General features: G+C 39.4%; 1 protein-coding gene across 1 annotated transcript in view; it reads right to left on the bottom strand.

The window, feature by feature from the left end:
* The window catches only part of MLIP (muscular LMNA interacting protein), a 99,728-nt gene extending 86,763 nt beyond the window's left edge, over positions 1-12,965 (bottom strand). Inside the window, exons 1-2 of the mRNA XM_054383774.1 lie at positions 12,752-12,965; positions 11,010-11,071 (exon numbers count right to left, since the gene is read on the bottom strand). Of these exons, the coding sequence (XP_054239749.1) occupies positions 11,010-11,071; positions 12,752-12,965 (276 nt within the window). The remainder of the gene's footprint in view (positions 1-11,009; positions 11,072-12,751) is intronic.
* Positions 12,966-16,764: the final 3,799 nt, after the last annotated feature.

Here is a 16,764-nt window from a genome sequence, read left to right as displayed (position 1 = left end):
AACCTTTCCTGCATAATTAATAAAGGAACATCTAAATTTGTAAGATTTCATATGAGAAATAGTAATAAAAACAGAACTCATGAACTTGCAACATTATAATGTACAACACCATAGACAAAAAAGTATTTACATGAGAACTACAATACACATCAAAACTCCTGTAGAAGTTATTCTATTCTAAAGAGTATTTCCTACCAAGAAAGTTATGCATTAAACAAGAAATGCTTTCAGAATACTAGGGTGAATGTTTCAAATTATATTAAGATCTGAATTTTTTAGGAGTATGTAATATTCATTGTTACACCATAGCATATTCTGAAAATCAACATGTGTCAAAGCACATCCTGATACTGCAATGACTGGTCTCACACACTTCCTGAGCCTTATGCTGCAGAGAGAGCATCATGTGATTTATTTCCAGACTTTTTCATGGCACTCATATTTGTAGTATTCAAGCACTTCACAGAGACACTGTTCCTGAGAAGTCGAGTTGTCTGATCATTTCTGCTTGTAAAAAAAAAAAAAAAAAATTACTATTATCCACAAATTTTTGCTGTTCTAAGAAACCGCTTTAACTTGTCCCTAGTAACTTTGAGAGTGGGTGATTTCTGAGAGCACTTGCAGCATGCAGAACCGTTTTCTGAACTCATCCCTTTGACAGCCATTGTGTAGGAGGGTGAAAATGTTGACTTTCCTTTTTGTTTGCACATCCCAACAATTTCACTTACATTTTGTGCGTGTATCAGGAAGCATGTGTTTTAAAAAAGGTAAAAAACAGCTGGAAACAGAAGGATGAAATACTAGTGTTTATTTTACTGTATTTTCTTTATAAGATAAAGGCACCTGCTTTTTTTGTTCTGATCACATCATATGAATGATGTGATGATGAAGATGGTGGTGGTGATTCCTAAGCATAAACATCATCTCAGAAGTAAAAATAGCTCATAATTCTGTTATTGACATATATGGCATTACATGAATAAAACAAAGGAAAATTAAAGGAAAATTAATCCTAATTTCCAGACTCTAAAGCACATATTTTCAGATGTAGATTCTTAGAATCCATAAATACTGGGGCCCCTGAGTACCTCAGGCAATCCACCACATGATGCAGCACTGCATCAACACAAGCCATTGGCAAGGTTCACAACTTTGGAACTCCTCAGCCCTGACTTCTTGCTCCTTAGAAACCAGGGAGAAGCTGAAGTTCGACTTCGTTACAGAAATACTTTATCATTGCAATACTTCAGCACACACACCTTCACAGAAAAAGACTCTACCAACTAGGATACTTTCCTATATTAAAAAAAAAAAAACAAAAACAAAACAAAAAAAAACCAAAAACAAAAAAAACCAAAAAACCTTTCCTACTAGAGTGATCTAGTAGTCTCCTGACAGACCACTGACAGCTTCTTGGGATTTTTTTTTTTTTTTTTTTTAGTATGCAAATATCAGTATCAGCTCACCTAATAAAATTTTAATCACAGAATGGTAGAGTGTGGAGGTCATCTACTGTGACCCTGCTATGAGAAAGGAGGGTTGCACATTGCAGGACCACATCCAGGTGGGTTTCAAATATCTCCCAAGAGGAAATTCCACCACTTCCCTGCATAGCCTGTTCCAGTCCTTCTGTGACCCTCAATGGGGGGCGAGGGAAAAATTCTTATGTTCATATGGAATATCCTGTGTTCTAGTTAATGTCTACCTTCTTTCTCCCTTTCATTAATCACTTTCTTTACTCTGTTCATTATCAAGTAGCTCTATTTCCATGAATTCATAACAAAGTAGCACATTTAATGCTGTATTATTGAGTACTTTCAGAATTCAAAGGACAGTGAATTGAAAGTAGTAGGTTTATAATGCAAGAATGAAAAGATTTTAACTATAAGCACAGTCCCATTGCCTCCATGTTAAATGTGTTAAAGGTGTCTTGGAAAAACTGTTAGCATATTCTGTGACAAATGCAGTAGTGAGGCTTCGAAATCAAAGAAAATAAATGATTTTCCTAAGGGATCTCCAGAAGTCATCCACTCCAGTGCCCAGCTCAAAGTAAGACTACTGCCAAAGCAAGGTCAAGTCAACTGTGGCTTCCTATAGTTGAGTTCTGAAAACTTCCCAAGGTGGATAGTCCACAAATTCTCTGTTTGCTCCAGTGCTGCCCTACACTTCCCACAAAGGAGTTATCCTACTGTCCAACCCAGATTTCAGTGTTAACAGCAGCATATCTTCCGAAAATACATGATTTTTCTCAATATCCTATTAACTTCTTTCTGGAAATGGTCTCTTGCCCATTCTAACTCTCAAGTTACATGTGGATATCATTCAGGCAAGTACCAAACCAACACCAGACTATATACCAATCTTTCTATTTAACTGAATTCAACAGCGTTCCAGTTTCTAGAAACATTTCCCAGAACTCTTTTTAATTAATCAGCAAGGACTATCTCTCCATGCTAATACTCCTTGATTTGCTGCCTCCCCTAAAATGCAATTGCATTGCATGACTTTGTTGCAGCTGTTGATCCAGCTGTTTCAGTGACTCTTATCCTCCCTCACCCCAGAAGAGGTGGGGGAATTGCTACTTGTTCTTAAAAAGCCTCTTTCACCACCACATTCAAGTCCTCACAGGCATCTACTGCCCTCCTCTTCTAAATCCCTGCATGGTAATGTTTCATGTAACCTCCAGCCAACAATATGCAAATGATCTTTCTCTCCAAGATAGCTCTTTTCCTATTGATGAAACTAAAGCTTCAAGCATGTCACATCAGCAGTAGGTCTGTATGACTGACATGAGGTTAAAACAAAGGTAGAATAAACTCAAGGTGAAAGCTAAGTGGAAAGGTTAGAAAAGAGAGTAGACAAAGGTTCAGTGCTTCCCACTTTCTTTGGTCCTGTTTAATGTCACATCAATAGTGCTAAAAATATGCTGCTACTTGCAGCCTCCAAGTTTATTCTTTCTTGTTTGGAGTAATCCTTGCATCTGTATAGCCAGGCAGGGATGTCTCAACTCTATGTATGCAAGAGGAAATACTAATAGCCAGGGTGTTCTCTCAGTCATTTTCTTATACCTCACAGTGAGATGCAGTTGCCTCCCATCCTAGTTTATTTTTGTAGTCACTATGAAGCTCAATCCTAATCTTCAAAGCCTGGGGATCTTTGCAAGTGACTCTCAGTAGTACCTGCTCTGAGAGTGTGGTGCATACCCACAGGTAGTATGACAGAGCACTGGCCATGGGGTCCTGCTCCTGGCAAAGAAGGGACACAGCAGGAGCCTGGAGGCTGGGTTGCTGTCTGCCTGACACCAGCCCTCACCAGCACAAGAGCAAGAGTGACTTGACAGAAGAGGTCCCCATAGGGGGGGATAATTCTACCCAGTGCCTTCTATCATGCCCACTTCTACCAGTCTCCACCCAGCTCTCCTCCTCTTTTCTTCTGCTCTTCAAAAAACCCCTCCCATCCTATACTCACTTCTCATCTGGTTTACACATACGACAAGTAAGCTTTCAAGCCAGGCCAGTCATCTATGGATTAGTCACCATCTTCTCTTTAGTTTGGGCTACATGAGGTGGCAAATTTCAGGAAATGGGCTGTCCTCTCTGAGGAGTCTTTACTTCTCATACTTCCCACAAAGAGGACCTGATCTTGACAGGACTCTTAATCTCAAAAGATTAATCCTTGTTTTGCTCAGGTGGGAATGATTTGAACTGCCTCTCTGTCTGAGCTGTGTCCACATACTGCTTGTACAAAGCAAATGCTAGTTCTGTGAATGAAGTGCAGCATCTCTTTCTTACAGAGTACATCCTCTCATCCCATCCAAAACCTAGCCTTAATGCTACATCAAGTAAGGCATTGCATTCTTTCTGATTTATATATTGATTTGGTTTAATTTATTTTCTCTATATGACTGCTCTTCTCTTTATCAATAACTACTGTAACAAGAAATTAAAAGAAACCCTTATAATGCAAACTAAAATAACAACATCAAATGTTCCCTGTTAAGCACACCAATGAAAACTTTTTTTTTTAATGCAACACTTTATGCACTTTATTTTCATGGGGAGATACAATAGGAAACAGACAAGTGTGAAATATAATTAAAATAATTTCAAATAACAGAATGTAAAATGCTTTAATAGAGGAGGACTTCAGTATGTAAACACTGCTTTGAGCTGAGCCACTGTTTCAATAGGAAAACTCTAGAATTACTCTGTCCTTCTGAGCTATGCTAAAACCAAAACTATGAAAGGAAAATTGAAGCTATCTGCTTAGACCAATCTATTTTATAGTGAGTCATCCTACTTTCCCATCATAAAATGGGCCCTCCATTATCTTTCAATTCCACAGCCAGCTCCACACAAAGACACTCTTCAGGATTCTGGCCATTGAGATGTCTTCCTCCAGGCAGCATGGACAAGAATTTTTTTAATAATAAATTTCACAAATATTAAGTGAAATAGCCTGAAGTGGTAGAGAATTTATATTATTTATCTCATCCACAATGAATTTAAAGGAACAAACCACCTAATAAAACTGTCTGTGAGTTTGTGCTCTATGGAGGTTATGCTTTGAGCACGAATTGGTCTCTAATTTATTGACACACTGTGATCAAATTTCCAGGATGATAAAGAAACAGGTGAAAAAATTTGTAACAAAGTATACAAACCCAAGATTTGTCTTACACAAATGTATATAGGTCATAGAACTTCGACACTGTAAAAATACTGAGACGTGGTGGGATAGCTCACATGACTGTAATGCAGGATCTCTCTGTCTAAAGCAGCAGCTTGAATGTTGCAAGTTTCTGTAGAAGTTAAACAATAGGGCTGAGTGAGCACTTGTAGGTCAGTATCAGAGGAGAGGTCAGTGAAGGTGACATTACAGTGGGACTGGTCAATAGCATGATTGGAGTGAGGAAGAGGGCAACATTCCTCACAACTTCTTTAAACAATTCAAGGAAGTATCTGGATCACACACCCTGTTATGGGAGATTTTAGCTTCCCTGAGACCTGCTGAAGAGTAGAAGGAGAAAGCAATTCAGAGGAATTCTGGGGAATGTCAAGGATAGCTTTTCAGTACAGTCACTGGATGAGTCAACCAGCATCATGCATATAGCTCAATCTGTTATTCAGAAACAAAGAAGGGAATGTAAGACTCTATGGGAGGCTGGGCTGTAGCAACTGAGAAGTAGTGAAGCTGAAGATCTTGTGAGGGACTGAGGAAGGATTTAGAAGAGCTGACTTTGGCTTATCAAGTTGCTGGTAAATGGTATCCCATGGGAGGCAACTTGGAAATACAAGGAGCTTGGGAAAGCCATCACATCTGTGAAAACAACCTCATACATATGCAAGACTATCCATGCTGAGATGCAGAAAGACAAGACGACCTGTCAGGACACCAGTGTGGTTACGCAGAAAATTTGTAATAGAGCTCTAGTCCAAAAAGGCAATACAGGAGATGGAAGCAGAAACAGATAAGGCTGTGGTGACTCAGTGATGTCTGTTTCAGCTTTTACCAAAAAGGTCCCCCAGATCTCTGTGCTTAGCAGCAATTGTCAGGGAGGTGGAGAGTAACCAGCAGTGGATAAGGATCAAGGCAGGAATGACTCAGGCTAACTCAACCAATACTGCCTATGGTTGGGAAGGTCATTAGGAACAGCACTTGGATTACCAAGGAGAAGTCATACCTGGCCGACTTGATTGCCTTCTATGATAAAGTGACTGTGATTGTGCTTGAGGGGACAGGAGTAGATGTCATTTACCCTGATGGCACTGTTTCACTCCAACAATATTCTCATATCCATATTAGGACATGACAGCCTAGGTAAAGGATAAGTAGATAGCTAAAAAGCTGGTTGGATAATCAGCTGGTTGGATAATCAGTCTTCATGTTTTACGCTTCGTACTCTTCTTGGAGAACAGCAAAAAGTGATGTGTCACAGGGCTCTGACCTGAGACCTGTGCTGTTTAACATCTTCATCAGTGACCCCAAGGAGGTAATGTAGGGCACCAACCAGGTTTGCAGAAAACAGAAACTGAGAAGGCTCCTGTCTGAGGTCAGGATTTCCATTCAGAGGGGCCATTGGCAGGCTGAAGGAATGTACCAACAGAAGCATTATGGACCTGGGAGAGGAAGGCTGAGGACTGACTGCCAGTGGAACATCTCTGCTGAGGGGACCATGAGAGTCTTGGTGTGCAAGAACCTGAGCCTGAGCCAGCAGTGGGCCCCTGCAGTTGGGATGGCCAACAGCATCCTGGGATGTGCTAACAGGAGCACAATGAGTAGATTAAGCACTAGATTACACGTGGAATAGGGCATCCAGTTTTGGGTCCTCCAATAGAAGACTTTAAAAGATTGAAGCGAGTTCAGTGGAGTCCACCAAATTAGTCAGGACTGACTGGAGCACTTGCTCTGTGAGAAGAGGCTGAGGGAGCTGGTCTTGTTCAGCCTAGGGAAGAGATTGCTCCAGAAGTACCTAATAGCAGCCCCAGTCCCCATGGGAGGTTATTGATGAGTTGGAGCCAGAGTGTTTCACAGCAATTCATGGCAAGAGGAAAGAGAAATGGACAAATACTGGAACAAAAGAGATTTTGACTCAATAGGAGAAGAAGCCATTTTCCCCATGAGGAAAGCCCAGCAGTAGAGCATATTGCCCAGAGACTGTGCAGACCCAGCTAGATAAAGCTCTGAGAAGCCTGGTCTAACCTCATAGTTGCTTTAAGCAGGAGGTTGGGCTAAAGACCTCCCCAAACTCCCTTTGCACATGAAACCTATCCTATGCTCCTATGAAACATACAGAATAAAGTATCATCCACTTACACATGCATAAAGTTTGTAGGATAATACTGAAAATGGACAACCCATGGTGCCTCTAATATGAAATAGTTTATGTATTTGCTATGCTGAAGTTAAATATGTGAACAGACATCAACAATAACTTGTACAATTAATGTCTGTAGCAGAGATTGACACTGCTCCCATGCAGTGTTTGAATATTGACCCGACCTGCATGTAACAAAGAGAAAAGGGCAGAATCAATAAAAGCCCAGGAGATACAAAACCAGGGAAAAACCCTGGGGGCAAAATTAAATCCATTTAGCAATCAGAGAGAAAGGCATTAAACAGGCAAAGAGAGAGAGAGGTGGAACAGAGAGGAGGCTAGAGCTCATCTGGAAGGGGACAGGGAAAGGGGTGGGAGGACTGGCACAGGGCCAAGACATTCCTCTGCTGTTAGCAGAGTGCCATGAAACCCGCCGAGCCAGGGCCTCCTCTGCTCCCCTCTGAGCACCCGCAGAGATGTGACCTGCTGCTGCTAAAAAGGACTCTCCCAGCTTGACACACTGAGAGGATTCGGTTTTGAAATTACTGAACAGTGGGTGACCTGGCATGGATGTTAATGTGGGTCCTATCGGTGGGGTCATTGTTTGCTCTGATTTGCAGTTCTAGAATTAGTAAATAACACACACAAAGAAAGTCATCAGAAGATCGTTGGGGTTTCAAATGAAGTGCTCTGCATTTTGGAAAAGTCTTGCTTAAGGTTACCTGATCAATTCTTTGTGCATCAGGATGCAATCTCCAACTAGATAATCAATGTCTGATTACACTGCATATATTTTCTCCACAAAAGCTGGAACAAAAATTCTAAGGTTTCCTTTGAAGGTTTTTCTGAAGTTTTTGTAGATTTGAGAACTATTTTTAATTTTGAAGAACCTTCCTTATATTTCATATATCAACCATAAATTCAAAATGAGGACACTGTCTCAAGTACTAATGCATTAGTGAGAAAATGAACAAGTAAAACATTAGATAACCATATTATAACTTCAAGCTGAAGCTTTAGCAATGCTCTTTCAGATATTACTCTTTAGATAAATACTTTCTTTTGCAAAAGAAAAAGTACTTTAAGACAATACTTTGTTTCAGCATTTCCCCTACGTCTTACCCAATGCACCTTGCAGTGGTGAGGTTGTATGTAAAACTATTGACTTACACACAGGCTTGCCAATTCTCAGTTAACTGAGGCTAGTAGAGAGGAACATTGTGATTAAACAAGAGTAGACACTGGCCCATCAAGAAACCAAACCAACACACCACCACCACTATATAAGTGTTAAAAAAAAAAAAAAAAATCAGTGTTAACTTTTTCTTAATGAAAGTGATGGCCATCTTTCTTCATAGTCTCACAAAGCCAAGAATAAACTGCTCCTTTTTGTGATATCAAGAAAATAACCTTGTTAAAGCAAGTGAATTATAATCTGCACTTCAAGCCTACACTAATTAGGAATAAGCTGTGTTTCAAATGTTTTCACTTCCTATTAATAATTTGGTTTTGTTACACCTCCTCACTAAGCTGCAGACATGATCCAGACACAGGCAAACATTTCTTCTGCCATTCACTGATCTAACATTGTGGAAAACAGCGTGCAAAGACATTAAATAGTCCCTTGAGAAAAATCCAAGAAAACCACAAAGTATTACCTAGCAGTCCGGGTTACCATATTTTGAATCAATTTCAGGTTTGCACACAAAACTCATTCACAAATTTCCACAGAAATGTACCACCAGAATTAATTTAACATATATGAATGAAGTTTTAATTTTCAAAGTCAGTGGTTAAAGGAAACTGAGAAGTACTCCAGATTATTTGCTTTTCCTTGTTCTCATTAACATAATAATAATTTTTAAAAAGAGAAATAAAAAACTTCCAACATTTCTCTATGTAGCTTACCATTTGCTGTTCCTCTGAAGATTCTCTTACTGAAACTGTTCTTTCATGTTTTCCTAACTCCATTTCCCACAGGAAAGAAACTCCACACTAGTATCCTGAGCAGAAGTGATTTAACCTGACTACATGTTAGATATCCCTGTACTTTCAGAGTTAGGAGAGAGAAGTATCGGGCAGTGCTGTTGTGATTTCTGGTCAGCACATGTTTCCATTTATAGCCATTGAAAATCCACAAATAGAAGCATGGAGAGAGGGCAGGCAGCTGTCGCTGATAACAATAACCTTTGGTTTGGTATCACAGCAAATTGTTCAGGGAGAACTTTGGTTACTGGACCCATTCACTCACCCCTTGTCCCATGTACCCCAAAAGCTTACACTGAGAAAGTCCATGAAGGTAAATAGCTGTATCTTAGTAGCACTACCTTGTCTTCACAGAGACCATTAATCAAGTAAAAGAAACAAATATGATCAGCTGTCACCACAGGTTGTTATGCAGAGACAGAAAGTGTACAGAACAATATTGTAAATGGTGCTTCAGCATGACCGTTGATCTTTCCATGTTGAGTGTTTGGGACTAGAGTGATGTTAATAGAGCCTCATGTGGACTGTTCTGTCCTTTTCTAATATCAAAATACAATATCATCTTGGATTTTCAAAATGCAGAAAGAGCTGTAAAATTTTCAGTAGGGAATGTGAACACTCCTAAATAAAAGAAGTGACTGGTAAGCGTCTAAAATAGAGCTAACACCAATCCAGATAGTGGTTGTGGAGTCTGTTAGTTGACTGTAAAGGACTAACTTGGCTCTGGTTCACGATGATAAAGTCAAGAGGCCAATATTAGAAACTGCAGTGCTGAGGGAACCTCTCAGTGCTCTGCTGCAGATGCCGAAGTTTATAACTCATCCTCCAGTTGCCACATCAACAGAGCTCCTGCTATCTCAGGGGCAATTCACACACAAGGTTGATTTGTCATGCACCAGCAAGGGAAACGGAATCACCAGGACACAGAATCATATAGAAAATGCTACTTTTAGGTAAGAACGTGCTCACTGGTAACTGAACTGGAATTCATTAAAAATGCATAACCCTTTGTAAAGCTGGCAGTTTAAGCAACTTGCTGAAGCCCTAGTAAAGAAAACAGTCACCCTTTCTGTCCCTTCCTCTCAACACCTTGGTAAAGATTCTTCTAAAATAATTAATCTTTTTCATCTATCATTTTTCAATTGTCTTTGTGGAAATGACAGCCTAAACTAGGCACGTTCCTTTTTTATTCTGCTTCTGTCTTGATAGATACTCATTCACAAGATCTTTAGAGCCTTGGATAGGAAAAAAGGCAGTCAGAGAAGTTGTCACACAAGTCTATAGTTTACATATGAAGAGCTGAACAAAAAAGTCCCAAATTTAGAATTTTTGTTTTCTGAAACATTCTTCAAGATTAGTCTCACTTTTACCTTCATTTTTCAGAACTGTAGAGCAGCCAGCAGAAGAGTAAATATGGCAAAGGAAGCACAAAGAATAAGTAAAACCTACAAGGGCTGCCATAGTAGTGAGAATAAATATGAGGATGGTGTCACAAGACTAAAATTACATCCCATTGCATCTTCTGGAGATGCTAGGATAAACAGAATGAGCAAATGACATAATATTCAGAGGAAAGCTGTAGTTCTCTGCTCTTCACCAGGAAGTCAAATAGTATGAAGAAGCTCCTATCTCCAAAACCTTTTCTATGAGGCTGAAATTTATCCCTGCAGAGAGAGGCTTGCATAATGCCTTTGCAGCATTTAATATCCTCATAGGAGTTCTTCTGTGGGATCCTAATTGCAGCTTATATTACGCTGCGGCTCACACTGCGTTACCAGCCATTCCTGCGGCAGAGGTGAAAAACATGTAATACCTCCACCCCCCTTACCTTGTCCATTTACAATGGTTTTAAATCAGAGAGAAGGACCAGAGCATGGCAGGTGGGCACATTCAGCTGTGTGTGCTCAGTGTGCTTCCTACCCCTGTCCCACCAGTGGCCAGGATACCCCAGCTGCCAACTGGATTCCAAACAGCATCTCCCAGGGAAGTCACTCCCTCCTCATGCTAGGTCACAGATATTCATGTCAGTAAAAGAGCAGGCTGTCAGTGGTGCAATGAAGCAGCAATATAGAGCTCAAGACATCTGTAAGTCCATTCAGACTTACACCAGCATTGGTAGATTTATATGGTGTTCATGCTGTGTTTAACTTAGCACTCATACTAACTACTCTAGAACTTAACCTTCAGTCACATCCAAACTCTCTACTTCTGGGAGTCTTGCACTGTCTTCATGTGTCAGCTCACCCATGTGAATGACAAAGTCAATCACTACAGAAAGATCCAAGGAAGTCACTATGAAGCAACTTTATAATAAAATGACTCATAATAATTCCAACATAAGATGCTGATGAGCACATGCAATCTTACAAATGGGTTTTCCATTAACGTTCTTATAAAGGTGTCTAGTGGCACTGGCAAGAAAAAAAAACAACCAAACAAAACAACTCCTTTCACTGCAGCTGCTACAGCCAGAACAGGAGATTCCATTAAACAAGGAAGTAATAAAACTACTGGGATGACCTAGTTGCTGAATTTCTCAAGAATGGAAAATTGTATTCTGGAAGCATTATGCTGCTGATTGTGCAAGTATTGGGGAGCTGGAGCAGACTATTCTGGAGATGGGAATGGGAACAAAAAGCTAAGAATGACACCAAATTTCATGCCACTGTGTTGAAACTGGGGAGTAGAAAAAAACCTTGGTTTCAGGGTTTCTTCTGTAGCCTGGACACTAATATGTAAGGACCCTGGAAATAATGTATGAAGGCGGACACCATCTTGTTATCTACCACACCTTGCTCAGCATGACATTTGGACATTGAGCCCAAGGAAAGACCATGATCCTAGCCACCTGAGAATTTCCTTATAGAAAAATTATGGGAATATGTTTCTTATTCCCACAAAGAAATAATGGTTATTCTACTCCAAGGTCTTTCTAAAACACTGTTAGTAACTGTATATTTCCTGTTTCACTTTGCAATTGAAACCATTGTGAAGAGGTGCTAAGTAAAAAGCATGTTCTAGACACTGCCTAAATTACTGTGCTATTTTCAATTACTTCTTTGTATTACATTCACTGGTCTCTTGACACCTGTTTTTCTTCTCAGAGCAGGACCTCTGCTGTGAGAGGCCAAGAGATGAAGCTGATGGTGGGGGAGGGATATATTTGTGTTTTGGGGCTTTTTTGTAAGAGGCAAGTGCTGAATATCAAGTATTACTATGTAAATAAACCATTTAGAAAGACATATTTTCTTTGCTCATTTGGTCTTCTCACTTGGAGAAGGAAGCAAGTGACCGTCATGATATTTGTACGTCACACCCAGCTGTGTTTTCACTCATGGGGCTCCTGCAATTGCTGTATTTTGCACAGTTTCGTTTTCAGTCAAACTCACTGTAGCCAGGTGTGCCAGCCAATGACTGTATCACATGTCGTATATCTACATTGATGCTTTCTTAAGCTGGCAGCTTTTATTTGCTCAGCATCAGGCACACCACAACCACTGAACAGACAGAAGCACTAGTTCTGGTCCTGATGTGCTCAGTTGTACTATACTCAATTCAAAACACCTACCTAAAACAGGTTTGGAAAAGTAAGAATAATAGAGAAATCACATTCACATTGATTTTTAGAGGTATGATATAAAGAGAAAATCAAGAAGTTTAAATATTTTTTTTAAGTACAAAACTAAATAGGATCCCTCACTACTTGTAACTACCAGTCCAGCAAAAGCCACAAGTTAAGCTTTCCAGGTTATTTCTGATGTCCACCCCTCTCTCACCATGCCAGCAACCATCTCCTACATGACTCCAGCATGTTCACTTAAGGTCACATGCACATTCCTAGAAATGTTAGGACCTCAGCAGCATTTCTAGATGGTAATTCATGGCATGTTCCTTGCAGAAATGAAGAGCACGACGGAGTTGCCAGGACTGTGTACAGAGCGGGCTTACCTTCCAGGCGGCCAGGAGCCGAGGGTGGGAAGCTGATCCTTAGAAGAGGTGGGTCCACATTCCTGCCACAGCACCCAGCAGCTGCTGCTGTCGCTCCCTGGTCCACCCTGCTGGCTCTGCAAACATGGAGCAGGAGGTAGCAGGCGTGGAAAAAGAGAAACATCACAGGCACCGCAAGTCTGTGCTTTGCATGTGAGGAAGTAGAGCCCTGCATGGCGCATACAGGGAACAGGAGGCTTCTTGACAAACTTTCTGCAAAGGGGCGACTTTGAATACATTTGAGGATAAAAACAAGGATTATTTCCACATTACAATAAACAGATTATGTGCCTTCTCTGACACAGCAGTCCACAGAAGCTCTAAGTGCTTTCTTTTCTTTTTTTTTTTTTTTTAAGTCAATTGTGTTAAAGTGAACTATCTTTGTGCTGGCAAAGTCCTACATCTGCTGCCCTTCAGGAGAAATGACAGCAGTAGAACTGACCTCTTTTCTGTTGGGTATTCACTGTTTCAGCTATATACACACACTGTCCTTGAATACTACTGCTGTATTTTAGCAAATCAAATTATTCTGGGCTGCAAAATGTATTTCAATAGATGCATCACACAAAATCTTCCTTCTCATATTCGGTGTTACAGTTTGCCTTGCCTTCCTCCACAATGACATAGCAATGATGAGACATGGATAATGAAAGACATTATGAAAGCATTAAATACCTTCTTAGCTATCTTTTAACTGATGTGGCAGCTGGGAATAATGAGAAGCCAGCTCTCCATGGAAAGCAAGTGACTGCTCTGTAGTGAGCCAGTGGGCTTTTCTGAGGCACCTCCCAGGTCAGCAGGAAGCCAGAGCACAAGATATAAGCTGTTATTAACAGACCAACTCCCATCGTGCCTTTTACACCTTCTGTCTCTGCCCACTCTTATCAAACACCAAACCTCAAAAGAGACATTACTCAGTGCTGATAAAAGATACCAGGATCTGATCTCCACCTCTGCCCTTCTTTTGCAGAAGTGAAATGTAATCACCTGCACCAGCCTTTGCTTCACTCGAGCGAAGCCTGAATAAATGTGCAGCAGAGTCTTTGGTTGATATTGATTTTGTAGTGTTGCATGTCCATTTCCAAAACTATTTGTGTTCATTTGTCAACATATGTTCCATTTTTTTCCAGAATGTTACCGATTTTTACCCACAGTAAAATTCTCTTGAAATTGCCTTTAAAATAAATTCAGTTGTCAAGGACAGATACAGATCCAAGTGCTTAAAAGTTATCTCAATGTTAACAGTGATGTTTTGACTTCCAAGACATAATGACAAATCTAACACACACACAGATCTCCTCAGCAGAACTCCTACTTCAGTTCACTAACTTTCATCTACAACTTCTTTGGCATTGCAGGGCTTGTTTGCAACAGCAGAAGGAGTTTACTTTTTCTGCACTTTAGTGAGAGGTAATAAAGAAGTAATAAACCAAACTATATTACCAGCAGGATAGCCAAAGCATACATGGGTTCTGAGCTTCGTGATATTTTTGCAGTATGCAGTGACCAAACAGTAAGTCATGTTGGAAGAATTCTTTTTATTCTGAAAGGGAGGGGAAGCAAATATTGTAAAATAGAATTTCATTTATCAACATAATTGAAGCTAATTCAAACTGGACTGTTTATGCATACATTGCCATCTTTATTTTTAAAGCCATATCAGATTCTAAATTTTTATTTTGCAAATGAGAAAAAAGATGTTTTAATAGTCGTACTGCTGATCAGCTATCTTCAATTAAAATGCTGATGTGCAAGACAATGAAAACACCACAGTGGATGCAGTAGAGAGTCAAGAGAAATATTGACATCATAGTGTTACTATAATTTTTTTTTTCAAAATAGAAATATCCTTTTTATTGATAGGAGATGTTGTTCTAATTCTGTGGCAGCCATACTTTCCTGGGATCTTGGTAATTTCTGAAAAACCAGATACCAGCACTGATTCAACTCACATGCAAATGATGACCTGAGAAGTCATTCAGAAAGCGAACAAAAGATGGCCAAAAAAACCCTCGGCCACTGGGTTGTGCTATACGGTATTTACAGAAAAAGAAATTGTATATACATCATCATAACCACCAAAACACACTGCATACCTGAAATAAAAATTATGGCATCCCAGTCTAGCAGGGCCAGAGCCATCTCTGAGTTAAGGCAGAAACATGGTATCCCAAATAAACATCAATACCAAAAGGCAGTTCTTAAGCATCTCAAAATGCATTAGAAATCTGAATGGCAGTGGATTAATGGATTGAACACTTGTACAAGAGCATTTTTCTTTAATGCTTACCTCATATATATATATATATATATATACACACACACGTACATATATATATATGAAATCCTGGCATATCATAGTAAGGTAATTCTGCTTATATGCAAGTCAGAAGAAGAAATAAGCGTCTCATATTTTCTCAAACATAAGGACTTGTTTCTCAATTTACTCACAGGGGCATAGCTGCATAAGATGGCTCATGCATCTAGATCTGATTAAATGTAATTCACAGCTGCTTTTCAAACCTGATAAATGTTTGCATTACTGATATACCTGGAGAAACTATTCTTTCCTCCTCTGTTATGACATACAGAATTGCAAGGAAAACAACATTTCTCTGCAGGGAGGTAAAAACCAAACAAACCAGCACTATTTCAAAGACAGAAAAAGGATTGTTTTATTCTCCTAGAAAAATAGCATCAAAAGAGACAATTCAAAGGAGCCTAAGGATAGACAAAAGGGTGAGCTATACAGATAAAACACAGACAAGATTTATGAAAAAACCCAAACTATACAGTTGTTTTCAGTGTGTTTCCAAATGGGTAAAGGACCATCTGAATTAAAATTACTTGCTCCTTTCACCACTGCATTTAGATGCTGTAGTATGCCCTTAAAAAAAAGCTGTTGAAACACTAGGTGACATTCACAACCTCACTCAATGCATTTTTTCTTCCAGTGTACAAGTTCTGGATAAAGGAAGGTTCAAGGCAAAGAAAATGAAACATGGGTTTTGCTCCCCCAGTTCTAATCCATCCTTACTGCAATGGTTTTCCCCTACAAATAAGGCATAGTGCTTCAAGTACTACATTAAATGCAATTGAACAATGGGAAAGAAAATCACCAGTCAACTATTCTCAAAATAGTATTTTATTAGGGAGGATAAAAAGCACTGTTTAGAGAGTCCAAATAGCTATGGCCTTCTGCGCTGTCAGGCTCCTCAGGCTCAAAGTCATCTGGGTCTGGGGGCAACTGGTCGGCATCTTCATCAGAAGTGGAAGGGCGCGTGAGGATTATCCGAGGTATCTTGAGCAAGATGTGAAAGATTTCAGAGAAAAGTCAGATCAAGAGCAGGGAAGTGTTTAAAAGTGGTATTTTAAAAGGTACAAGGGAAGCAGGTGATGAGAAAAACATCTGAGAAATGTAACACTGCAGAGCTTCCTGACAGATGAACTGGCCTACACTAAAAATTGCATTGATAATTGAAGGAAAAACAAGATAAATTGTCTTTTCCCCTCATTAGTTAATTAAGGAAAAAACAAACCTTCAATAGAAAAATGGGGGGGGAATCTAAATATTTATATAATATAAAGACAAAAGTAGCTGTATATTTTACGTATTAACTTCATTATTCATTAAATTCATACACCTGAAAGCAATAAAAGATTAAGGACCATAAAGCATACAAATTACCAATCTTTGAAAAATTGCCTATTTCAGCCATTTTACTGTCAAAATATATTTAAGAAAAACATCAAGAAAAAATATTACTGTGTGAATTTGTCAGTTCATAAATTACTTAAATCCTTGTATGCATGTATCAATTTCTTGGCCAAGAACTTTGTGTTCTTTGAGAATTACATCGTAATATTTTAAGATTAATTTAAATGCTGCAACAGAGACAAGAGAAGAACGTCAGATTCTTTATGTGCAGCCAAATAATATAACAGCAATGGTTTGTATCAAGGAATGGACTACT

The sequence above is a fragment of the Indicator indicator genome, chromosome 9 (assembly GCF_027791375.1).
Source record: "Indicator indicator isolate 239-I01 chromosome 9, UM_Iind_1.1, whole genome shotgun sequence".
Taxonomy (NCBI): Eukaryota; Metazoa; Chordata; class Aves; order Piciformes; family Indicatoridae; genus Indicator; species Indicator indicator.
Note: the sequence above shows the minus strand (reverse complement) of the source record. Positions and strands in the feature narration are given on the sequence as shown.